Source organism: Haliotis asinina, chromosome 10, assembly GCF_037392515.1.
Source record: "Haliotis asinina isolate JCU_RB_2024 chromosome 10, JCU_Hal_asi_v2, whole genome shotgun sequence".
Lineage (NCBI taxonomy): Eukaryota > Metazoa > Mollusca > Gastropoda > Lepetellida > Haliotidae > Haliotis > Haliotis asinina.
The window spans coordinates 21,335,299-21,362,939 of NC_090289.1; the positions used below are offsets into that span (position 1 = coordinate 21,335,299).

The 27,641-nt window shown below is 40.3% G+C and overlaps 1 protein-coding gene across 1 annotated transcript in view; it reads left to right on the plus strand.

The window, feature by feature from the left end:
- LOC137298857 (dnaJ homolog subfamily C member 13-like) overlaps positions 1 to 27,641 on the plus strand; it is a 318,010-nt gene that overhangs the window by 46,977 nt on the left and 243,392 nt on the right. Inside the window, exons 5-9 of the mRNA XM_067831190.1 lie at positions 1,063 to 1,104; positions 1,615 to 1,761; positions 6,985 to 7,038; positions 15,581 to 15,723; positions 21,862 to 22,021. Of these exons, the coding sequence (XP_067687291.1) occupies positions 1,063 to 1,104; positions 1,615 to 1,761; positions 6,985 to 7,038; positions 15,581 to 15,723; positions 21,862 to 22,021 (546 nt within the window). The remainder of the gene's footprint in view (positions 1 to 1,062; positions 1,105 to 1,614; positions 1,762 to 6,984; positions 7,039 to 15,580; positions 15,724 to 21,861; positions 22,022 to 27,641) is intronic.

The following is a 27,641-nucleotide window of genomic DNA, read 5'->3' on the forward strand; positions in this document are numbered from 1 at the left end:
GGACATACATTGGAGAGAGGTACTGACATGACTGGACATACATTTAGAGAGGTATTAACATGACTGGACATGCATTGGATAGAGGTGTTGACATGACTGGACATACACTGGAGAGAGGTGTTGACATGATGGGACATAGATCAGAGAGAGGTGTTAACATGACTAGACCAACCATGAAGAGAGGTATTGACATGACTAGACATACATTGGAGAGAGGTGTTGACATGACTGGACATACATTGGAGAGAGATATTGACATGATGGGACATACATCGGAGAGAGGTGTTGACATGATAGGACATACATTGGAGAGAGGTGTTGACATGATGTTACATACATCGGAGAGAAGTGTTAACAAGACTGGACCAACAATGAAGAGAGGTGTTGACATGACCGGACATACAATGGAGAGAGGTGTTGACATGACTGGACATACATTGGAGAGCGGTGTTGACATGATGGGACATAGATTGGAGGGAGGTATTGACATGACTGGACCAATAATGAAGAGAGGTGTTGACATGACCGGACATACAATGGAGAGAGGTGTTGACATGACCGGACATACAATGGAGAGAGGTGTTGACATGAAAGTACATACATTGGAGAGATATGTTGACATGATGGGACATACATTTGAAAGAGGTTTTAAACATGACTAGACATACAATGGAGAGAGATGTTGACATATGGGAACAAATCATAATATGTCAGTCAGTGTTCTCGGCAACTCTTGACGAGTGTGAGAAAGTAGATTGTTATTTCAGATGGTCATTATCCAGAACTTCGGAAATTTCATAGCAAAAATTACATATTTCTGTATATTGTACACTATATGATGTTTCAAAATATAGTGAATGACTAATCCAAAATGAAGGCTAGAGTTGCTGCAAACTACATCAAATTGTGATTAATGTAGACCAAAATGAACCCATACGCAGAAAACTTGCTTTCAAGTACAAATCTAAAAGGATTTACCTTTTCTTGTATTGCAGATTTAAAGGTTAACAAAGAATAATTTTTTTAACTTTCTCCAGTTAATAAATGTGCTTTGTTTTGCAGAGATTCAGAAATCAGTTTGCTGATGAAAACCAAAAGATTAAGGTATTTGTGAAAAGACACATGAATATCACCAGCATTTTTAGCTTAAGTGACTGTCCTGTACAAGTACATACCTCATACTGTACATGTATTGTGTACCTACCTTGTTTTGTTCAGGTGTGGTTTTACCTACGTTGTCCTTTACTGGCATGATGAACCATGACTGTGTAAAAGAGTTCTGTACAGGCAATGTGTACCTACCTTGTTCAGTTCAGGTATGGTGTGCCTACCTTGTCTTGTACATGTGCGGTATACGATAGCAGTGTGAAAAACCCCTGTAAGTTATGGTGTACATACCTCATCCTTTAAAGGTATGTAGTGTACCTCCCTTGGCCTGTTACAGTTTTATGTTTGTATTCTGACCAATAGAAATGTGATTGAGATGCAGTACTGTTGAAAATGAGGATGTGACCAGCTATCTCACTTGGTATGTAAATTTTCACAATGGAACAGATGAATGAATGTTTGACAGATACTGTGGTGTATTCTTATCAAATGTTTGTCTATTTCCAGAGATTCAATGCTTTTAAGCACCATTGGTCTGATGTCCGAGTACCAGTCATCTTGGAAGTCAACCAGGGATCTCTTGATCAGATCCACCCAGCCACAAACCAAGTCCTCGCATCATATGATTATAACAACATTGAAGGACTTACTCAGGTTCACATGTCATGTACACTTTTTATCAGAATAGAAAGATTCTCATTCTCATTTGTAGTTACCTCAGAACATCGGGGTTTAAAAAAATCTCATCGCCCAAGGCCCATGACAAGTCATTATTCAATTTGGGCAATCAAATACAAGTATTTTACTTGTCTTTGGCCTACTAGATAATTTCTGCAGAAAAAATTTTCAAACTGCAGTTTCATATCTGCTCAAAATGTAGCTATTACATTTCACAATGATAATGACGTAGAGTTATCTTTCTTTGTTATTTATCACTTCTCAAAAAATAGTCCACTAAACGTTAACATCAAATGCCATGTTGATTTAATCTTTCATAATTGATTATTGTCATGACTTTGTCATGAAACTCTGGACAAGTACTTCTTAAAGTCACTTGCCCTGTGCAAGTGGCTTACAAAAATAAAATGTTCAGTCATTTGTGTTCTTGTGGAAACTGGATAACCAGAACTTTTTCACATCATTCTGGCTGGGGTACATGAAATTAAGATGATATTAATACTTTGTAAAGAGAACATTGCCTTGATCTCTGTGTAATCACGCTGATCAGTTACAGGGAAAGAATAATATTATGCAAACACTCTCCAGCAGTACAAGCTGTGTACAAAGTGGAGTCTCACTCACATCGATTGACAACTGCTGTCATAGTTTATCAATGCTTAGAGTGGAAAGTACTGTAAAATGCATGTTGAGACTAGAAAAACTCCGCAAAAGAATTTGGTAAGAAATAAACAAACAGTTGTGATATAATTAACACTTGTGTTTTAAACTTGACTAAGCTCACCAATCAATACAATGTTTCTAATTATATCAGGAGTGTATATATAGCATACTTTATTTAGCATATACAATGTGTAACTCTTTCCCCATAACTTAAGGCATATTTGTAATTGGTGCTAAAAGGCAACTAATGGGATTGGGTGGTCAGACTCGCTAACTTGGTTGACATAAGTCTTCAGTTCCTATTTGGGCATATCGATGCTCATGATGTTGATCACCGGATTGTCTGGTCCAGACTTGATTATTTACAGACTGCCACCATAAACTCACTCACTCATTAAGGAGGATTACAAATTTTACAAAAAATTATATATATATATATTGCAGTAATCTGAATTGTTTTTTAGAGGCTGAAATGTACATTCTTCATTTGAATGACATACCTTTAATCATTTTTATGCTTTAAGCATTTTGCAAATTTAGAATCTCTTTACACAACCTTAGAGTTAAGGGAGCACCTTTAGAATTCAGCACCACAATTTCTCGTGAGGACGTTCCCAGCCGTAGGTCACATGTCAGGCAGACAGGCGACCAGCTTGTGAGAACCCGTCGGACGCTAACCTGCGACCTTCCTATTGTTAGCCCGACAGCTAACTGACTGAGCTACATCCACATTGTTGCACAATGTGCAGATTTAGCCACTCATTCTTGTGACGTCTTGGAAATGATTGGAAAGAGTCGAATTGGTTGCGGACAATTACAAAGATCATCCTATTCCGTAATCTACAAGATACCATGCTGTGTTGAATGAGCCGATGTGGTTCAAACTGAAAACGGTTGTTGGCATCAGACGTTGATTTCAAGGTGTATGCATGAATGAATGAATGAATGCTTGTATAAAATCATTGTGTGCTTTCGTGACAGAAAAGTGGTGTAGGGATAATGTGGATTGCGCTAAGCAGTGAGTAAGACATGGGCATGTTTGGTGACGGTACGAAGGTGAGTTATACTTCGAATTATTATTGAAAATATGTAGATCTAGAGGTGAAAGTTGCTGGAGGCCGATTTCCATCAACCCTAAATTTTGACATTAAACCATTTCATCGTTTATTAAACTTTTGACGTTTTTGGTCTCCCGTTTTTCTTTGTGAACAAAGTATTGAAAATAGAAAAGGAAAACAATTCATACTCATGCATTTACCTACTATACAGGGTTAGGTCCCTTACCCTAAACCTAAACCTAAACCTTGGAATAATTCTACTAAATAGAATACGCTCACAGAACCGGCACGAAAATGGCTGACGTATTCAGTGTAAGGAATTCTTACCTCTTCGAAAAATAAATATTGTAATGGTGCAAATTACTGAATGACAAAGATATGTATGTATATTAGTTTACAGTTATACTTCATTGATCCAGCTACGTTTGAAACCGAAATAAAGAATATATTTAGATTATTTTTTTGACGAAAACTGCAAATAATAAAACATGGCGCAATGTGATCAACGTAAGTCATTCTTACTAAATTTAAAAATACAAAATATTTAAATACACAAAATATAACACCTCGGCACCTCTTAATACAAAGAAATATGAGCGTATTAGTCAAAAAAAGAAAAAATATTTAAAACTGGTGCTTGTGAATAATTGCGCATTCGCCAGGAACTACTACTGGAAACTCGCAACATCGTAGAGTTTCTGTAATGACATGGCTGGTAGAGATGAAACATCAGTGAGCTTATACGCACTCGCTGAGCTTGTTGCTATGCCACCGTCATTGGGCATTGTTTCAAGAACGTGCTTTTGAACAAAATCACTTGCAATTATGTAAAATAGTATTATGACGTGTCTTTAAGGTTTGTGGTGCTGTATTCTAGAGGTAGGCCGAGTTAACAATTACAGTAAATCCATAGTTATGATTTGAGCAATTCATCTTGAAAATTATGTAACATTAGAAGCTGAGTTTATATGTTATGTTTGTGAGGAATATTCAACCATTCATTAAAAAAAGAAATTCCATTCCATCTGACTTAAATGTTTATACATTCTAAACACACAAAATGCCAAAACTATAGAAAATGTAGCGATATTCTTGAGAAATGTATTTAATTTACAAACACGTTAAACACGACTGTCACATGATACTTAAATGTATCTAATCAGTTTTATTGTACTCTAGGCCATGTGGCCCTCATACTGAAGAAATTCTGTTCTGTTCGTCCAAGTATACCCCAGCTTCATTTATTGTTGTAGCAAGTCATCCAAAGTGTGCAACTTGCCTTGACTGATAACATTACTCTATACTAAAGTGATTCTCTTTCTTGTCACAGTAGAGTAAAGACAAACTGTTTATGACTTTATGATTTTTCAGTTATGTAATACAAAGTCTCTGTGGACTTCTTGTTGTTATATATCGTATTTGTCTGCAAAATTCTCAATAAAAAAAATCAGAATGGGAAAGGAAGAGAAATCCAGACAAAGGAAAGTCAGTGCTTCATATGACTTAACAGTGCATGACCCTCACTCTTCGTATAGTAGATATTGCAAAGCAAGATGAATTCACCAATTACAAATGAGCATGTACTCGGAGACACAAGGAAAGGGAATCCCAAAGTGATTTTGATGGATTTGATTTATTGTATATTTTTAGTCAGGATGAGAATATAACGATACATATTTTTTAACTTAACCAATCTTTCATATCGTTCTTTCTCTCTCTCTCTCTTGTTGTGTGTAGACTGTCTTGGTTAGTGCATCATGAGAACTACCAACATGGGCAGCCTTCCAGTTATGAATGTACCTGTCACCGCTCCTGCTTACTCCAACAAAATGTCTAACCCAAAAGGGATTGTCAAGCTTGTCGATTCTCCCCACATACATCACCTTTCCTTTCTGCATCACCCAGATGGTGGCATCCCTTGATGCTGGGTTTTGGAATCTCAAGCAAGTTAAAGACAGAATGTCTCTGCACCATGGTTCTTCTTGGCTTATACCCATGTCCATGGGTTTTCCTCTGGGATCTGTTCTCCTCCAGTTACTGACAATATTGGCATGCCCTGCAACCAGCACGCCAGCTCACCCTTCCTCATCGAGGAAAGAGATGAGGACAGAAAACTATCACATCTAGACACTACTATCCTGAAGATATTGACTCCATTTGATATGCTACTCATAACCTAAGAAACTGTTGCCATGGTTACAGCACATGCATCCACACAAGAACAGGTGCATGTTTGTGGCGTTATGACTGTGATCCTCAACCATTTCCAAATGATTCTTGGCCTACTTGCTCACTTCTTTGCATTTTATCACAGCCATTAGAAGTCATCCTGTGCATTTCTTCTCTCGGGGGGAGGGGGGGTTGGTGGCTTGATGTTTACCTCCTTGAGGTCGTTCACTCCCAAGCATAATCTCTAAAAAGATGATTCAGTGGTTTCCAGAGGTGGGGACCTCATCTTCTTTATCGTCAAGTGGCAGGGCTGTTGTCCCCCATAATATGGACATCCACGAGTTCTGGCCACTACACATAGGGTACAGATTCTATGATTCCGTGATCAGTCAGTCAGACAACTCCATGGTGGTACATCAGTGGGCGAGCTGGCTAAAGCGCCAGCGAGTTTGAGGTGTCAGGATGGAGCCCACCTGTGAACAGCTGTAAAAACCTTGGCGTCAGCTTTGTGTACAGACTCTTTCCATGTTGTCACTATCCCAAGTGTACAGTACACAAACCAGTGCACTTAAAAGAATCTATGCGAAACCAGTCTTGTAGTCAAACACAGTGGTTCTCAACACTCATGCTTACTGACCTCTACTCATTGGGAAATTACATAACTGAAGTGTGAATTCTGAATTTGGGTTTTTGAAGCGTTGCACTCCAAAATTGATGGAGACATTTGGAGTATGCCCACACTGAGGAGCAAGGGCTATGGGAAGTGGTTGTTGAAGCAGAAACTGTCTGGGCACAAACTTTCACCAATCAGGGTCTTCTGCTAGATCAGGGTGAGGGGAGGTTTATGGCAACAGTCTGAATATAACTGAATCTAGATGAAATAATCCAGTGATCAACACTATGAGCATAGATCTGCGCAATTGGGAACCGATGATATGTATCAACAAAGTCAGTGATCTTGACCACCCGATCCCATTAGTTGCCTCTTATGACAAGCATAGTCACCTTTTGTGGCAAGAATGCTGAAGACCTATTCTATCCTGGACTTTCTACCCCGGGTCTCTAAATCAGAGAGACAGTACAATGTGTGAGACTGCATAAGTATTATAAATATATGATTTATAGTTACATTTTTCAAATGTACTCTATATGAAATACCGCTTTTGGTTATTTTAATTTCTCAAAGATCACAAAGGTCGTTGTATGCAACTGCTTAATTACACAGTTATATGTAAAAGGGATGTTCATTGCAGAGCTGATTTGCCATGAACTTTTCTGTTGTCATCATTTGGTTTTTGTTTCTGATCAGGTGTCGGATGTTCCCGGGGGTGTTGCTGTCATATATGGTGGATTCAGCAGGCTGGTAAGTAAATATTTCAGTATGAATCAATCTATGTGATAGAGATAACCAATGTTAATATCGACAGTAAATTTCCCGAAGCATTGAATCCAGCAGCCAAGCTAATGTTAAGCATTAATTTTTAAACTCATCCTATCTCACGTTATGCATCTCTCTTCCTCTCTTCAACCCAGTGTGGAAGCGTGCTGTCAGCTAAATTGAATCAAATCTTCTTAGCCTCTGAACACCCGACCTCTGCCCCCACAATAGATGCCCTTCCTGCACACGCAGCTGATCACGTGACGTCCTCATCTTGTCATTCACTTTCTTGTCGCGCCTCAAGCTGGACATGTTGTTTTGCGAGAGAGTTGATAGCTTGATTTAGTGACTGATGATGAGTGGTTCTAAAGAGAAGAATACTTCTTAAAAAACATAAGCATTGTGGTGAATGTAACTGCGACTTTTCGTCAGCAGATCCACACAATTCTTGTGTCGACTGTATTGGCTTGTGTGAGAGGTCATCTAGATGTAGTTTGTGTATGGCATTAGATGACAATGAATTTGATCTGTACCGGCGGGTGAATAAGAGGAGGATGTCGGATAGAGATAGGCACAGGGCAGAAGATGATTATTCAGTGCCGAAGGAGGCAAAAAAAGATCGCCCCTAAGTTGGTGACATGGCGTTCTGCATCTAGGTCGGCAGATGAAGACTTTTTACAGGAGGCATCGGATTCTTATCTTAGTGAGAATCTCAGGCAGTTATTTCATCCGTCGACTTCAGGGAGTTTAAGGAACGCTATTGTAGTTTCGTCACCACCACGCATGGTAGTGCTTTCTCAACCACCAGTCTTTTCCTGGCCGATGTCGGTCGTTATGATTCTGGATCACTTGTCGATTCAGCAGATGGATCTGCATTCTTTTACCACTTCGAATGTGCTTTGATTGTCTACGCGAGATCGTGACATCCCGCAGCGTGTGAGTGAGTCGGGCAAAGGGAATCATTTCAGAGTGTTTTCCAATCCTCTGAGTGGTAGCGATTCGATTCACGGGGAAGCGCTTCAACAACATGATGTAGCGTTCGCTGACCCTCTTGGAATGGATGCGGCGAATCGACAACCTGCTCTGGCCCATTGTTTATTCACCAGCATGGTTCAGCGCTTCCTTGCGTTGATCGTACTCCAGTGATTCCCCAATCAATTCGTTCCAGTGCATCGGCGTGTTTCGATTCACTGATGGCAAGTAGTACTTTGTTTATGGGTGTACCGAGTGGTTTCGGTTCCATGCCGATTCACAGGATAGTGACTCAACATGCTGGGTTGAATGGAAATGGTTTCGGGAGTGTGGGGTGCATGAGTGCACCTCTTGTTTCTATGTCAGTTCCACATGTGCTTACTTCAGTGGTGAGGGCGCCTTTAGTTACCTGTTCGACAGGGTATTCAGGTGATATGAGAGCAATGTATGGTGTACCGCATTCGACTGCTGTGCCTAGCTTGCCAGTTTTATGGGTTCCGGGATCGGAAACAGTTACGTCACAGCCCATGGACTTTGATGATTTTGTATTGCGAGTTGCTGTGGCACTGTCAGGATCCGGTGACTCCTGTCTCGTTGCCTGCAACAACGTCACAGACCACACCGTCTCCGTCATCAGATGGTTCTTTGAGTTCTGATGGAAGTTTTGATGCGGTTGATACATCCTCAGTGCTTGTGTGGATCCCTGACAAACTACAATTACAGCATAGTATGTCTTCGGATGATACATTGTCTACTTTCATAATGAAGTCTGGCGATTTTGGTTCAATTACGTTCCCTCCTAGACCGTGCATTTCTCAGTTGGTTACTTCGTTGGATGCAGCATTCACCAATTTGAGGAAAGTTAAGGATGGTTTTACCTCGCCTCGTTTCAACCTGTCTGCAGCGCATGACCATGGGTTCTCGTCATTGATTACATCCCCGCCAGATGATGATGACATTCCCTTCTGGGTTCGAAGCAGAGGTCCTATTCTCCCTTTATGGTAGAAGACCGGGAGCTGAGTCACTTGGATGGGACGATTAGAAGATTTGGGCACCCTTGAACATGGTACTCACAACTTTTGAGGGAGTAGCCATGGCACTGTAACATGCTTCTACGCACCAACAAGCTTATATCAGGGCAGCGATGGGTTTGATACAGGAGCAGTTCAACTGCATTTTGGAGTTGATTGCACATTTCCTTTCGTACTTGACAACCATGCGCAGGAGGGGTCCGTTGCAGTTATCGTCGTGGGAGGACAGCTTTCGTACGGACCTATTCCGTCAACCATGGTTGGGCAGGATGCTCTTCAACGGCGCTATTAGGGAAGTGGCTAGCAAGGTGAGCCAAGATGCGCACCTGCAGGTGTCGGTGGAGCTTTTGAAGTACCAGAGATTGCAGATGGAGGAGTCTGCAAAACAGAGTTGACCTGCCCGGTATGAGCCCTCCAATCCAGATTTGCATGCAAGTGTCAATTCATCCTTTTGAGGCAGAGGTAACAGGGGTCATACAAATTGACAGAGGCGATCAGGTGATGCACCTAGACCCAAAAACATCCACGACTCAAATTTCTGCATCGCAGCAGGATTGTGTTCGAGGCTTACATAGACGATTGCATCAAGGCTCGGAACGACGATGGCATTCTGCTACTTCACATGGAGTTTGCGATGCGGCTTCTTTGCCAATTAGGTTGGTTGGTGAATCTAAAGAAGTCGGATTTGATACCTACATGCCGTCTGCAGTTCATCAGGGCAGTATTCAATACTCAGACCAGCAAACTTTTTGTGCCGAGGGAGAGGTTCAAGACGATGTTACTTCTGATTCCCCTTACCTTGTCTCAGTCCAGGACGCTCCGGCAGTGGCAGGAGCTTTGGGGGTTACTGTCGTCTGCTCAGGCTCTCAGGGGTCAAATTCAGCTTCGACCCTTGCAAATGTTTCTTGCTCCTCATGTCAGGAAGGGCAACCTGTCCGTATTGATCATGTTACCCAGGGAGCTTCATTCTCGTCTACCATGGTGGATGCAAGAATCCAGTGTTTGCTACAGAGTTCGTTTAGAGCTGTTGGTGCCGTTTTACCACCTGTATGTGGATGCGTCACTACATGGGTGGGGAGCTCAGCTTCTCGATCAGCAAGTGGCAGGGCAGTGGTCTCCTGCAGATCGTGCGTGCCACATCAATGTTTTGGAGCTCAGGGCAGTAATTTTGGCGATCACTCATTGACAAGAACAACTAAGAGGTTTTCCTCTCATGATAAGGTCTGACAATGTAGCGGTCGTTTGGTACATCAATCAGATGGGATCGACGGGGTCGACCCAACTTCTGAAGTGGACTCTACAGTTTCTCAACCTGGTAGACTCATTAAGCATAGCGGTTCCAACCAATCACATTCCAGGGGTAAAGAATGTCATCGCGGACTCTTTGTCACGTCCGAAGCGTCCGTCCCCAACGGAATGGAAGTTGCATCCACAGGTGTTCAGGGCTGTTTGCCTCCCGAAGATGGAGCCGACTATAGACCTGTTTGCCACCAGATTCAATCATCAACTGCCACTGTTTGTGATCTGTTAGTCTGCTTACTAGACACCCTCACAATTCCATGGGACGGCGTTTCCGCCAGCAGCCCTTCTTCCATGTATACTTCTCAAGTCGCTTTTGGTCGCGCCCTTTTGGCCAACAAGGAGTTGGTTTGTAGGTCTTCAAGAGCTAGCCGATCCATATCCAGTGCCACTTCCCATTCGGTCAGGTCTACTGGTGCATCCACGCTCCAATCAGCTACACTGGTCTCCACTAACGCTCCATCTGCATGTTTAGCGCATTTGCATCGGTCATTACCGACCAAGGGTTATTATAAGCGTGTCGCTACTGCGATCACTACAGTGCATCTTACATCCACAAGGTCGCTTTATTTTTGTATTGCAGAAGGATTGGCATTATGTCTCCCACGACAGCATCGCCACAGTTGGTTGCAGAGTATCTTCAACACCTACAGTTTACTAGGAAGTTGAAGGTTGCTACATTATCTACCTACCTAGCCGCACTTAACACAGTTATTGCAGCAGTGTCGGGAGTAAAGTTGTCTACTGTCCCTGAGCTACAGTCTCTGTTGAGATCGTATGGATCAATCATGGAAGTTTCGAGCCCAGGCTTGGGATTTGTCCATTGTCTTGGCTCATCTTACATCAAATGAATATGAATCACTGACTGGGAAAGATTCCTTCTGGCCTTGGCTACAGCTGCGTGTATATCCGAGTTACATGCGTTGGATGTTTCACAGGTACGCTTTGAAAGGTCTCGACATGCTGGAGTGTTCCAAGGCTTAAGGTGGGATTTCCTTGCCAAGAACCAGTTACCAGGACAGCTGGATCATACCTTCAGTATCCCTCCGCTGTCATCTATCCTGGTCCAGAAGACACTGAAGATTTATCTTTGTGCCCAGTTCAGGCATTGAGGATATACTTAACCACCTCTAAGGACTGCTGCAGACTACGCAAGAGGCTCTTCATCCTGCTTTTGGCGATTTCCAAAGCAGAAGTATCGCTTACAACCTTGTCTTTCCAATTGAGATCCACGATCCTTTGAGCGCCCACCTTTGTCCGCAAAGCCTCATGAGACACGTGTGCTCACTTCCACCATGGTGCTCCATAAGAACTGTTCACAGCAAGCCATTATGGAAGTGTGCTTTTGGAGGTCAGATACAGTGTTTGCCGCTCATTACCTATGGGATGTATCAGTCACGGACGTTGAAGGCCTTCATCAATTCAGTCCATTGGTCCTGGCGCAGCAGGTGTCGTTGACCCGTCCACGCAGATAAGCATTTCCGCGTTCTGGGTCTTGCTATGTACATAATAAATGATATCGATGTTATCCATATCTTATGTACTTTGATTCAAATGGGCTAGATCGTTCTCACCTAGGGAACTAGGGCATGGTGTACTTGTGCATGTGCAGAGATGATTGACACTCCGCTTATTGACTTAGCAAAAGTGGCGGCTGAAAACCACATTTACTCGGGAAAGCCCACTCCCTAGAGTCCCTGTGCCGTGTAAGCCAAGGGTTTTCCGAAGCAACCCATCAAAAGTTCGGAGTAGCATCTAGATACTTATCCTATCTCACGTGATGGATACCCACCCTTCCTTCCCCGCATCACAGATTACTTGGAGCTCCAAGAAGAGAATGACAAGTAGAGGACGTCACGTGATCGGCTGCGCGTGCAGGATGATTGACAGGCGTCTATTGCAGGGACAGAGGTCGGGTGGTCAGAGGCCTCGAAGATTTGATTCAACTTAGCTGACAGCACGTTTCCACACTGGGTTGAAGAGAGGAAGAGAGCTGCATAACATGAGATAGGATAAGTATATAAATATACAATTTATAGTTAAAATTTCCAAATTTGCTGGCCTGACATCTATCATATCCAGATACATAACAATTACTATTTTACTTTTCCTGTCCTGCTGCATGAATTTTTCCTCTCTTTTATCTGAAACAAGAATTAAAACTACAAATTTTCAAATTGAAACACCTGTTCCAATTCTCTGTATGATCATGATATGTGTTTTTTATTCCACCCTCATTAAAGATGAAGACAACCTGGTTTTTCCACTCGTTCCCTCAACTTCTTCTTTGCAATCAAACCTACATTGTTACAACTCTTAAACTTTTATTGCTGCAGATCTATTTTTACACCCACACATGTTTTTTGCACACCAAACAACAGTCCATGAACTGTTTTCACAATGGATCCACATTTCAACCTGGTAACGCATGCCTTGCTACAGTTGAACAATGACTGATGATGAGTCTTATGCCTCATCCCTACCCATCTAAGACACACCACAAAAACATAGGTGGAACTTTCTATCCTGGTGTCCATCTTCTGATAAGAGAGTGGAGGTTTGTATGCGTGTACTTTCTCACTCTTTTTCTTTTGACACAGTGTTACATTGTCTTGTCTTCTGAGTGGTTGTCCCCATTCCACGATGAAGGGATATCAAACCCTCAAACTATCCTAGAATCATGATGTCTGCCTCTGCAGAAATCCATGATAATTGTTAATTACAGTTATCCTCACAATCCAACTCTGGTCTCTACACCTCAGGAATTTATTCATCCTTGTCACTCTACAGTTGTGGCATATATTCAGTGGGGAATGTTCTCAAGATTTATAGAACTCTGGAGAGGCTAATGGAATTAGAATGAAGAATAAAGGAAGAAAGACAACACAAACCTTTGGACTTATTGATAATGTTCAAGTTTCATTGTCACTTGTGTTTCATGCCAAATCCCTGCATCAGATATGCATATATTTCATTATGTCCATCCTCCATGAGCATTTGACGTCTCCTTCCTTGGAGCAGACATCTTTCATCATTCTTCTCCCACTCTCTCTTTCTGGAAGGCTCCTCTGCCCTAATCTGAAGGATCAGCCGCGAAATGTAGGGACCATAGTTTGATTTAATGACCATGGATCTATTCAGTTGTCAGGGCTCGATTTAGTGCTTTGTTACTTGCACTGGTGCAACCTGATATTACCATGTGCAACATAGTTATTAGTCTAACTTGCACCAGGTGCAAGTCAATTTTTTTAGAAATAAATTAATGATAAATATGACATTATAGGCCTAATTATGTCTGCTCCCTTTTCTTTAAACAATGAATAGTCACTGGCAACATGTTATAAAGCTCTATGGCAGCACTTGTAAACAGGGATCCTGCTATGGTTTCATGGCTACCATGTCTCTGAAATGTGTTTATGTGTACTGAAACCTGTGACGTTTTAACATAGCTAAGCCTCCTGTCAGAGTTTAATTATCCAAACTGTGTATCAAAATGAACAACAGATAAGCACTGAAACATTGTTACTGAAGAAATCAAGGGAGGTAGCTGACAAAAGTGGTAAACAAACCTCAGAAAATGAGAAACATGCCAATAAGAGCATGTCATTCCATTGACAGTTTGACATTGCCCATGCATTTGACATTTCGAGGCCAGGTGATGAAACTTCAAACGATGAATTGAAAAGCAGATCAGAGACAAATCCTGCCACAAGCAATGCTGAAGTAATTAAGAGCTATAAATTTAGAGAAGAATGAGAAAAAACAGGGATTGACTGCGTTATGATTAGATTGAAAACAAAGTTATGCAATAACATATTTTTTTCATTGCACATTGCAATATAATCAGTGCAATTGAGATTTGGCTGGTGCAACAAGATTATTATCTTATGTTGCACCTGGTGCAAGTAGGTTAACATCTGTTATTTAGAGTTGGGATGTGATGACTTACATCAACCACCAAACTTCATCAGCTGTTCCAAGTTTTGGCCACTGAAGGCCATTTCTGACCTAATGTTCATGGTACAGTGTTTTATATTATTGATACTTATTTGATACCCTTCAACTTTGTTTATGTTTGACATGGTAGGTGATGATTTAGCTCCTTCAGGCCTACCACAGGAACCTGAAACAGGTTCATAGGACTTTGACTATATGATATAATTCTTTATGCAGCCATTGTCATCTCTCTCGGTTTTTATCCTGTCGCCACTGATGTACAAAAGGAAGTTGATGACTTGATGCAGCAGCAAAGCAAATGTTTAGCTCTTACAGATAGCAATGTCACTCTCTTGTATTGAATGACATGGACCTTCATCCCCAAGCTGGTCATGTGACACAAACCCCAGTACATGACAGATTGCAGCTGTTCTGCATCAAATTGACCATACTGGAGCACATGAAGATCATTGTTTTCCCGATTGCAATCAGCCCTCCCTACAACTGCTTGTCGTACAGTATTACAAACTGCTCATTAAGACCGCATGTTGATCTTCAACTCCCTGGTCCTCTACTGTCCACCATTCTTGATCATATTCAGTGAGACAACAAGATTAGGAAACTCCTTGAAGTGATAAATATCCAGTGCTTCAACCCAACCATGAATCATGATGAAAGCTATTTCATCCCCCAGCATATCACCACCTAATCAAACACCACTGCCGGTAATCCACTCAAATTGTGTAAACTCTACTCTTTCACAGTCAGTCACTCTGTACATCAGCCTACTCTGCTCAAATCACTTTTATATATCCAGTATACATCAACCTGGTTAACTGTTTCTACTCATTAAGCTGTAATCTATATTTACTCCATGTTTCAAATTGCTGTATCACTTGCTTGAAAATGGTGTTAGTACCGATGCCGAAACAGCGCTATCATTGCTGTGAAGAAGTTGACTATCCATGCACCTTGGTTTTCCAAGTGTTTTATAAATTGACTCTACATGACAAATCTTAGTTTGAATTGATGTGTTAATATATCTTGAACACAAACAGTTTCTACCTTGTATGTTCTGTTTGGTATCAATTATATTTACATGACATTCAAACGTGTTTCCAATGGTATTATTTGCTCATCACCATTTGCAACACCATTTACAGTTGAATCAACATGAAGATGTCATTGTAGAATGTTACTCAAGATTGGTCCTTAGGTAATCTTTCACAGCACAATATTCTTGTTTATGCAAAATCTATGACATTTAATACTGTTGCTCTTTATTTCAGCATCTATTTGCACTGGAACAAAAAGATGAACTCATGAAATGTGTGTCGGAGGCTGGAGCTACCTGTGTGGGAGTGGCCATAAAACAGAGAAAGGAACCGATAACGTTTGAACAGTTTCAACTGAACAGACTAGGAAAGTACAGGTTGTATATCTTTTTCTAGCTGTAATGTTACACACCACACATACTGTTTGTTGCACACACAGCTTCCAGTGGTTTGAAATAAACATTGATGAGAAAGTCACAAACCAGTGGATGTTAGGATCAAACACAAGTCACTAAGCAGTGGATCCAAGGATCAAACACAAGTCACTATGCAGTGGATCCGAGGGTCAAACACATGTCACAATGCATTGTATAATAGGGCCAAGCACAAGTCACAAAACAGTGAATGATAAGATGAAACACAAGTCACAACACTGTGGATCCTAGGATGAAACAAACCATTAAGCAGGGCATCTTAGGATCAAACTCAAGTCACTAGGATCACCATAATCGAATATGATTGATGACAGAACAGTGTACACTGACATGACCTCAGTATTTTTATTCCCAAGGGGATACGTGTAGGGGATCCCCAAAGGGATCTAGTGGTAAAAAGATTCACATGGGGGGTCTCCCTTATACAGTTAAAGGCAAAGTCAATACACTATAATTTACTCTATAATTGCCCTTATCATGACTCATGCTTATTACTTATCTCCCTTTTCTTTTTGATGGTTTAGTGGAAACTTGAAACCTTTTCAGTTCCTTGAGGTGTTCAAAATGTCACTCACCTTGCTTGGCCTCCCTTTTCCCACCAAAATGGCCCCATGTGACCTAGATCTCATCATTCTCTCCTTCATCGCCCAGGCAGGTCCCTTTTGTGGGGTATATCTTTATATTTTGGATTGTAAGTCTAAATTTATGGCCATGAACTGTCATTAGATACAATATAGATTCATCATAATGTATTGTATTATGTAAATTTCAACTAAATTCTGTGTTTACACTACCTTGCAGATGGTTGTTTACCAATGGTGGCATGTCAACAATGCAGATTTTGTCTGCAGTCTGATCCTCACCATGTTTGCTATGATTATCTGTGTTCCTTAGCTTCCTGTCACTCTTACCGGAGCAACTATGCAGTCTACTTCTTAGAGTAAGTGGCCACATAAGAAAGAGAGTGAACTGTTGCTCTTACTGAGGCAGCTACACAGTCTACTTCTTAGAGGAAGTGGCCACATAAGAAAGAGAGTGAACTGTTGCTCTTACTGAGGCAGCTACACAGTCTACTTCTTAGAGGAAGTGGCCACATAAGAAAGAGAGTGAACTGTTGCTCTTACTGAGGCAGCTACACAGTCTACTTCTTAGAGGAAGTGGCCATGTAAGGAGGAGAGTGAACTGTTTGCTCTTACCAAGGCAGCTACACAGTCTACTTCTTAGAGGAAGTGGCCACATAAGAAAGAGAGTGAACTGTTGCTCTTACTGAGGCAGCTACACAGTCTACTTCTTAGAGGAAGTGGCCACATAAGAAAGAGAGTGAACTCTTGCTCTTACTGAGGTAACTACTCAGTCTACTTCTAAGAGGAAGTGGCCACATAAGAAAGAGAGTGAACTGTTGCTCTTACTGAGGCAGCTACACAGTCTACTTCTTAGAGGAAGTGGCCATGTAAGGAGGAGAGTGAACTCTTGCTCTTACTGAGGCAGCTACACAGTCTACTTCTTAGAGGAAGTGGCCACATAAGAAAGAGAGTGAACTCTTGCTCTTACTGAGGTAACTACTCAGTCTACTTCTAAGAGGAAGTGGCCACATAAGAAAGAGAGTGAACTGTTGCTCTTACTGAGGCAGCTACACAGTCTACTTCTTAGAGGAAGTGGCCATGTAAGGAGGAGAGTGAACTCTTGCTCTTACTGAGGCAGCTACACAGTCTACTTCTTAGAGGAAGTGGCCATGTAAGGAGGAGAGTGAACTGTTTGCTCTTACCGAGGTAACTATGCAGTCTACTTCTAAGAGTAAGTGGCCACAAAAGGAAGAGAGTGAACTGTTGCTCTTACCAAGGCAACTATGCAGTCTACTTCTTAGAGGAAGTACCCACGTAAGAAAGAGAGTGAACTGTTGCTCTTACTGAGGCAACTACACAGTCTATTTCTTAGAGGAAGTACCCACGTAAGAAAGAGAGTGAACTCTTGCTCTTACTGAGGCAACTACTCAGTCTACTTCTAAGAGGAAGTGGCCACATAAGAAAGAGAGTGAACTGTTACTCTTACCGAGGCAACTACACAGTCTATTTCTTAGAGGAAGTGGCCACGTAAGGAAGAGAGTGAACTACAATGTTTATGGAAGAAAAAGAGTGTCCAGATTGTCTAAGAATTGTCATCAGTGTGATCTGTGTCGTCTTCGCATTCTACTAGATCAGAGAGATTGATGAATACCCATATATCCTTCGAGGGTACCATATTGTATATTGACACATCAACACCGGTTCATCAGCTTGATGACTTCAGATCATCAGATCATGATTTCCACACAGTTTGCACAGGGATATGCAAACCAAACTGCTTTGACTCATGGGTGGAAATAGGATTATCTTCTGCTCAAAAGTTTGCGAACTCTAAACAACCCAGACTGTCACTCTATCATCGTCATCAGCGAATTTACATCGCAGATATGCATGAATCCCTCGACTTTGACAGATCTGTTTGTGGATCAGGATTTCAGGGCTAGTATTTTGAGACAAGTAGTTTCATCTAAGCAACAATGCATGTGCACTCCACCATTTAAGTAATCATCATTGCTTCCAGCATTGATGAGATAACAGTCATTACAGCATAGACCTTTCTACACACAATCAGGGTTTGCAAACCCATTGATCATCAGATCTACATGATTCATCGAAGGGTTCACAAATCCGTTTGTCATAATCAGTGATCTACAATAAACCAACATCACCTCAGTCTACTTGTTCTACCATTGTCTCTACACAGTTTGCGAATGGGACTGCAAATCAACTAATCAGTCGACTTTATCTCTGCCAGCTGAAGGGGAGAATGCATCCATGAATGTATAAATGTGTTTTCTCTACTAGTGAGGATTTCACAGCACCTTCTATTTAGACGACGACATTCAGGCGCATTGGTTAGAAGATCAATTCAGACATCAGTTCACAATACACCTCTAACACAGTTGGGATGGTTAGTCAACCAGATGAAATCCGCACTCCAACCATCAATGAACTACAGTTCTTCAGAATCAAATTTCTCATGATAGACAACTGCAACTTAGTTCCAGCGGACAACATACAGACACGTCTCCACACTGCATTGAACCAACATCTACTGACAAGAGACAGAAACTACTGTAAATCAAGAATTAATGCGTCAATAAATTAATGTGCCCTTCTTTACAGAGGTAGGTATACCAGGAAGTGAAAAATGATAAGCTTTAAGTCAACCAAATTGACCAGATTTACTGATCCATCCTCACAGCAACCCAACAGGGTTCTTACTACAATGTGTGCAGTATATTACACACAGTCTTAGGGAATGAGGATATTCTACTAGAGCTGCAAAGGCATCCACTCTGGCCTTGAGCTGTTCTATTCAAAATTTCTATGATGATAATGGACAGACTTTGATTAGTTTGTTACACAAAAAGGATTCTTGGCTGCAAAAGTGACACATCCACAAGTAGTTGAATATTTATGTCATCTGAGAATGACTAGACGTCTGAAAGGATCTACACTTTCAGTGTATCTGACGGTGATCAGTTCAGTTATCATCCTGAGCACAGGAATTAAGCTCATTAGAGTATTTGAGCTTGTCGGTCTTCTAAGATTGTATGAAACTTGAGGATCAACAGCAGAAATTCAGAGCCAAGGGACCTCAACATGGTGTTTGAAACATCTCACCAGTGATGACTATGAACCTCTGAGAGTCACAACATTTGAGTTATTAACTCACAAGATGATATTTCTCATTGCCTTATCTACTGCAACTAGAATGTCAGAAATACATGCTTTTGACTCATTAGAACATTTGGACTTTGGACTTAAATGGAACTTTATGTCTAAGAATCAGGAGGTCAAACAAATCATCAGTTCAAGACAAGGATCATCAGTCAATCCTGGACTTGTCCCAGTGCCCACTCTGAGCTTTGAGAAAATATTTACAATGGACAGCCATGAGAAGAAGAAAATTTATAATCTCTTCTTATCACTATCACAAGCCATGACAAGTCTGTCAAATCATTATCTCACTATGAATCAGAGCAGGCAGTCTTCGAGCTTACAGAACCTGAGGTCTAGCTCCACCCAGAGCCTTGAACCCACATGAAGTTAGAGCAATAGAGCACTACATGGGAATTGTTCCTTGTCATCCATCATTGAAGGCTGCTTTCAGAAATCTGATACTATATTTGCCAAACACTATCTACAAGACATCGTTACAGAGGACATGCCAGGCATTCACTGGTTTGGTCCACTAGTTGTTGCACAACAACTCATGCGATTCCAACCAACCATTAGTAACTCACCCTAATCACATTGACTTGTTGACGCTAGGCGACTGGCCCATTGCCACAAGCAGAGAGTTCAGTCTTACTAGTTAAGTCAACACATGAGTGATATAAACCTTGTGAAGTAATAGTCATTACTAAGGGGATATGTGATCAATCTGTTCTGACAGCCACAATGAATCCCCATAGGTGGCTGACCCAGTACCCGTTTCTGTTGGATTCGATGGGCAATAAAGAATGTGTAATTTTTATGGTAAAGTTGGTATTTTATTCTTATCCTGACTCTTGAGATTAAGCCCTCTCAACCGTCCCCTCACACCTGTACTGTAAGGTGTAATCTGGGCTTAATTTCGGAGAGAGTGATGAGAGGTAGACTTACATTATGTGGGACCATGTTGGCAGGAAAAGGGAGGCTACTCATTGTGAGTGATATCACTTCAGGGAACTAAAATGGATTCAAGTTTCCAATTGACCATCAAAGGGAGATAAACACTAAGCATGAGTTGGGATATTGAACAAAAAATGTTCATTTTATCATAAAATTTACATGCCTTTGAAACGTATCCTTTCTTACATTATGCACCTTTTCTTCTTTCGATATTGGAGTGTAAATGATCTGTAACGAAGTTTTTAGCCTCACTGAACAGCTTGCCACCCCAACTTCAGTTACTTATTTAGGACATCTCAGGAAATGAACACAGAGCATGTGTCTTGTCCCTGGTTCATCCTGTGACTGCCCACTGTAGTTATTCTTTGCCTTATATCACTGGGGTGCTAATAAAGTGCTATGACCCAGACAACTTTCCTATTAAAGAAGAATATAAAAAGCCAGTAGTGCCTCAGGTCTTACTTCTCTCCACCCGATGGTCAAGTGCTTAATTTCCAAACCATAACCAAGGAGGAGTGATCATGTAATGAAGCCACATAACAGTAACTGAAGCAGTAATAAAATCAGTTTAATGACAGAAGGCTTAACTATAAACAGATAAGCAAGGCATCTTTGTTGGCCTGGTGGCTGTGAGGTAGAGCATCTGCTTAGATACCTGACAGATGTGGGTCCGTTCCTGCAAGGGGAAATGTTTGCACATTAAAGTTGATCTTTAAGAATATTTTTCAGTTGATTTGAAACACATCATCTGAATGTAAATGTTGATGTTAATATAGAGTTAGGAAAAAGTAGAACTTGGGAAGAGGTCCTACTTTTTAAGAGTAAAACCAGGAAATAGATCTTACTTATAGAAAGTAAAACCTGGGAGCAAGCAGAAACCTCAAAAGCGGTTATGCGGGAAAAGAAGCCATATCTAATATAAGGTGAGAGGCACCCTATAGTTTTATATTTTATGAAAAGATACACACTGTGATTCATATGCATGCATATTGAACAACACCTAACAGAAAATACAATTCCAGTGTAATATATCTCTTAGTGATAATTTATGTCAGGTTCAAACTTCATATTTTCACTGCATCTTAGCGTACAAGGAAGAATACTTATGTATGCATCCAATCTGTCAAGGAACACTTGTCAGGGTCCCTCCATCTGAAGATTCTTCCATCTTGAAATCATTTTCGAAATACTTAGAGTCTGTATTGTACATTCCTAATCAGCCCGTTTCTGGAAATGAGCAGTTTCACTACTATTGTGCACATTTTGAATGAAATGCTGAAACTGGTACAGGTTTGACCATGGAAAATCAGCTTGTATGTGAGGAATCTGGGCCTTCTAGGTGATTTTTTTATCATGGCCCATCCATGGCATAATTGGTGATATTCTACTTTTCTTTCAGCACTGATGAAGCTCTGACATCATACACAGAATTTACTGTGCAAAAGCTATCTCCTCGCCACACGGACTCAGTCAGACGTACCTTGTGTCTCACAGAAACATGTTTTGTCGAGAGAGACCCAGCAACATACAATGTTGTCACCTGTAAACCACTGTGTGATGTAAGTAAACTTGTAACTCATCATTTAGCAGTGTCTTAAATCTTAGACACTGAAGTACCAAATGTTTCTTTACAATGGTAATTTTCACCCTTTCATTGTTCTTAAAGTGTCAGACCTCTCTATGCACATAGATTTATTCAAACAATAAGGAATACTCATTTAAAATGTACTGCTTTGGTAAAGCAGTGACTTGTTATGTTGCTTAACATTTCTCTCATAATTTCTGACTGTATGGTTGGCATACTGAGGTGACAGAGCTTGGTTTGATTGTTTGTTTACTGTTTGTTTGCTGCACATCCAAATTCTTTTTTTTTTTTCTCTTTGTAACATTGAAGGATGTCTGATGCAGGGTATGAGGGATTGGCCATTTACCTTTTACCATGCATTGAAATATCCACTGTTTGTGTGTGGCACTTCATTAAATGGACATTTATTGTATCTACCAAACACGATGTTGATGCTGTTTTATGTCTTTTCATGCATGACTGTATTTCTTGTACTTATCATGTCAGACTAAAAGTGCTTTATGGTTCAACTTCTTTATTATACAAGGTCACAACGTTTCGAGACAGATTCTAGTCTCTTCTTCACCTCACCTGAAGAAGAGACTAGAATCTGTCTCGAAACGTTGTGACCTTGTATAATAAAGAAGTTGAACCATAAAGCACTTTTAGTTTGATTCCTACAACTTCTAAATGCCTTTGAAACAACTTATCATGTCAGAGTTTGTAATATCTGAGAGTGTGAAGGGACTGGTCAAGATCCTGGACCGTTCTCTGAAATTTTCCCCATGTGGTCTTGTTTTGCCTAGACAAGTTGAGAATTATTGGACTAAAGGTCTGTTTGCTAAGGATGTTGTTGTTTTCTTGAAGAAATGTTGCCAGTGTGAATCTTCCAGACAACTAAGTGGAAAATAGATCAATCATTTGCAAGATCACCGATGAAAACAGTTTTGTTTTGTTTTGTGATATTCAATTCAATGATTGTTAGGGTAGACTCCATTGATTGTCAAATGTGTTATGAGTACCTTCTGCTTCTGCTGTTCAGTGGCTGGGGATTTTCTCCCTTGATGACTAATGAGTCACTAGATGTGATGAACAGATTGTCCACAGGGAAAAATAGGATGTGTTATGAGAGACACCTTGAGGGTGGTAGGCATTGTCATCTTGTGTGCTCTGCACTTTGAATCAACTTTCTTCACTTGTAAGATAGATAAGACCATCTCCATTGTGTAGTGTTTAGAGTGTTGGCCTGGAGAGCATGCTCAATCATGGCTTCAGTCATACCCAAATTATCAAAATATAGTAGTTGTTGGTCCCTGGCACTCGGCATTAATGGGTACAACCATCAAGGACTGGTTGGCTAAGAGTGAGTATAATATGTTGGATTGGGGTATTCATGCTTAACTGCAGCATGTTATCTCAGTGAGCTAGCACTATAAAACCAGCTTAAATATAGGCTAGTACAAGGGGTCCTAGTCAGAAGGGCCGCATGACACAAGGGCCGCAAAATGGATGATAAATGTATCAGGTTTGAATCCACTTCATCAACGTTATCTTACATAGAGAATAAATGAGATGTGCTATGTTTACATTTCTTCCCTTTAATAAAGATCTTTCCATTGACATCACAGCAGACAGAACTGCTTCAATGGACTCTCTGTACACTGAGTTATGTTTGTCATATCAACAGTGTTTCGTCAACAGCAGGATCTTAAAACGTTCTAAGACCCGATCTTTTTGAATGACAACACTGAGATTCTTCTTCAAAAGCAGGAAACATAAAATCCTGTAGGATCAAGCCAAGGTCTTGTTGACATGTAAATGAGTCTGCATATGCACTGTCAGAAACTTGGGGCAGTTGCTGGTTATTTAGGGAAGCTTCATTCAATTGGTATATGTTCATGCTAAGGGAGACAATAGATGTAAATCTCGCAATTGAAGCATGTTGTGCTTGAGTCCTTGAGTGTGTGGATATTGAGGTTCTTAAATAAGGTCAGCCAAGGTCAGCCAACTACATGAATAATGGCACTGTTAAGTCAGGCATGGTTAACCAACTCTTAGCACATTTCCCAGTCATCAGTGTTGTGAAACACGCTTGTGTCCTGGCACCATCACTCTTCACCATCTGCTACAGCATAGTGCTCAAGCAGGCCATTCAAGATCTTTATGATTAGGGTGTATATGTTTATAGTCAGTGTCATCTTGATAACAGTCTGTTCTACCTTAAACAAGAAAAACACAAGGTCAATGTGTAATTACATTCTGTACATCTAATGTCACCATCTGTGACTCCTTGAGCTCATTCACCAGTGCTATCTGTGTTCCACTCACAATATCCATTATCCTACCTCATGTAAAAATGTCTTTCTGTGATTGGTTCATGTGACCTTGAGCAAATTACCTATGGCATGGCCGTACACTGCCCATGCGGGATGTAAATCTTTGTGGGGGAGATTAAATCATTTATACCCCACCCCATGGAAAAAGCATACTTTCATGACAGTGAACCAATGGTTCAGATCAACTTGTCCGTATAATGTTGGTGAAATATATGATTGAATTCCAGTTTGTTTTAATGTTACATTTACATAATAAAAGATATACACATTCCATAAGATAAATTTGTTGGAGCATTCTGATTCAACGCAGAATTTATGCACATGCTTAGTAATCTTCTATGAAGGAAGTGTTTTCGCTGATACCTTGCCAGTGTATACTGAATATTTTTAAGGAAAGTACTAATACACTAGTCTGTGACTTACATGGAGCAGATTCACAGTTTGTCACTTAAGTTCATCAAGATGTAACACAGTAAATATACGTTATCATATACATATTGTACAATACTATTTCTTGCACATATATAAGACAAAGGGTCATGGGATGGGGCATCATCAAAGTTCCTGAATAGGATGTTTTGCATCTCAGCTGTTCAATATAGTAGCCGATTTGTTATCAATGACCAATTGTATCATGAGATACCTGTCACATAGGAAATGACAGGTGATGGTGCGTGGGCTAAATTTCTGAAGAGCATGTTTGGTCAATAGACATCTTGGATACAGACTGATTATTGGCTAGATCGTTGACCAATCGATATGCTAGATTTCGGCTTTATCAAGTATCACTCGGCTATCATGAAAAAGTTTGTGTATCGTGAACATACATAATTGTAAGGATGCATGAAATGTACACACAGGACTAACAAGCACATTGGCGTGTTTATTTTTCCTTAAAGCGCTCAAAGCGCTACAGTCTGATTATTATTACCTCAGATAACCCAATCCAACCATTGAGTAGAGATAGCATTTATTTGCACATACATTTTGCACACACTACTGATCATCAGACATAATGGCTTGCTGATCATTTCACTATAATCTGTACATTGTTACGAATGAATATCATAATTCAAGTACATGTGTTACAGAATTCAAAAAGTGACACAGAATTCAAAAAGTGACACAATACTGATTTATTATAATGTATACACTTGCAGTTGAATCCCCCCAAATATTTATGAAGATGGGCATGCCTGTATTTGTTTTGAATGCAAATGAGGTTCAAAAGATTGATGATGGGTGTGACTCCATAAAACAGGTTGTCCAATGATATAACACCGCATTAGTTTGTTTTACAATTGTCACAGGCCAAAACTTAACCTGGACATACATTCTGCCAGAGGCTGTTATTTCGAGGTTGAAAGAGGTGTTCAAATATCTCATTACTATTGTCTGATTGAATGATTATACACATGTGTATCAATTCCGTAACTGATATATTGTCCTCCTTTTATTGACGATGGATCTGATACATGTGATCATTACACTGGATAAGATAACTACAGAGATCAAATTCAAACATTTCTTACACAATGCTTATGTAAACTGCACTGAAAAATTTCCAATCAACATGAAACTTTCAACAGCTGGAACACAATGCTTCAGTTACCTTTGTATGGTTTATGTGTAATTTATATTCGATTATCTATTATTATCAACTTTAGAATTATGAAAAATCAATAGTTGCAGTTGAGTTGGGTCTAAATTAGTAACATGGTTTATTTCAAATCTATATGAACATGAATGTAATAATATTATAGTATTGCTATTTATGTCTATGATTCTTTATATAAACTATTACAATGAATGAATGAATGAATGAATGAATGATTTATTTTGGAAGAAGGTTTTGTAACCTTGTCACCGTTAATCCAATGTGCAAGAAATAGTATTTTAGTATTCACTCCCAATGACGAGGACCAAACACTTACCTACTGTAACAACATCTCATAATCCCCTTTCTAGCAGACAAGTGTTCATTTACCTGTACAAGCCCATGACATTGCTAGCAATTGTTATCAAAACACTTTAATACTTCTTCTGATTAGCACAGAAAGTAACCATTCTTTTCAGAAAAGCTAACCTTTGATCATTACTGCTAAGTTGATTGAAATAACAGGTACAGTACGATTTGAAAATGTAAAACGCACATGTGAGTCTCTGGCTGAATGAGAGGTGCTCTCTGCTGATGACCATGTGCGTCTCTCGCTGAATAAGAGATGCTTTTTATTACTGCCCATTTGCAGCTCTCGCTGTGAGAAGCTAATTAATTTGCTGCACATACGCATCTCTCAGCCTTAATGAGTTAAAGTGCAGTTGTACAGGGTAGGGCATGTTGTCAGAACCGAGGAACCCAGCGACAAAGAAAAACCCCTTTTGAAGAACTGTCCTCTGGCCATTGTGACAAAGGGGGTTCAAAGAAGAGATACAAAGATTCTCTGAAGAAGAACCTCAGCTCCTTTGAAACTGACTACGGCCAATGGAGCAAAAGAACTGTCGATTTCCAAACCTGACAAAACACAGTCTATCAAGCTATCTCTATCATCAAGACAAATTGTAGAGGTGGCATTTAAGAAAAAAAATAACTAGAGGACGAACAGAGAAATGGCAGCACCAAACTCACACCAGAGAAGCCTACAGCTGCAGCCTCTGTGGTCACACCAGTCGTACATTGATTGGTGTCAACAACCATAAGAGAGCTTGAAAACAATGTGGGCTGCAACCTTCATATATCTTGTTTGCTTGGAAACCTACCAACTTATTCTGGGGGTTTACATGACAGAGCAGTTGTTCCTTTGATCACCTGCTTGTCAATGCAACACTTCATCTCTCTGTCTGTCCATCATCCATCCATCCATCTGTCTGTCCATCCATGATCATTTCATTCTGAAATTCATAGATTTCAACAAGAGGTGCCTTTGCTACGTACAAATTTTGGGCATTAATTTTTTCACGATTTTCATTTACACCATTTGGACTTGTTTTCAAAAGGAGCACAACTTGAAAACATGTCTTTATTTTCATCCAAACTTGGTAAAAACGTGGATGTTTAGGAATTTTAAGAAAAGGAAATTGTTTCCTGTTTCCATGGTAACAAGTTTGACTTTGCCTCAGTTCTTTGTGGAGTGTTTTGTCTGGATACTCGTTCCCAATAAATGAGTGCAAATGCTGTCTTTGCCATGTTTCTCCTAGATTAATTAGCAAATGCTATTATCAGTATGGCTGAATAATGGTACTACCCAGGCCTACATACATTATGCATGAACAGTCCACTAT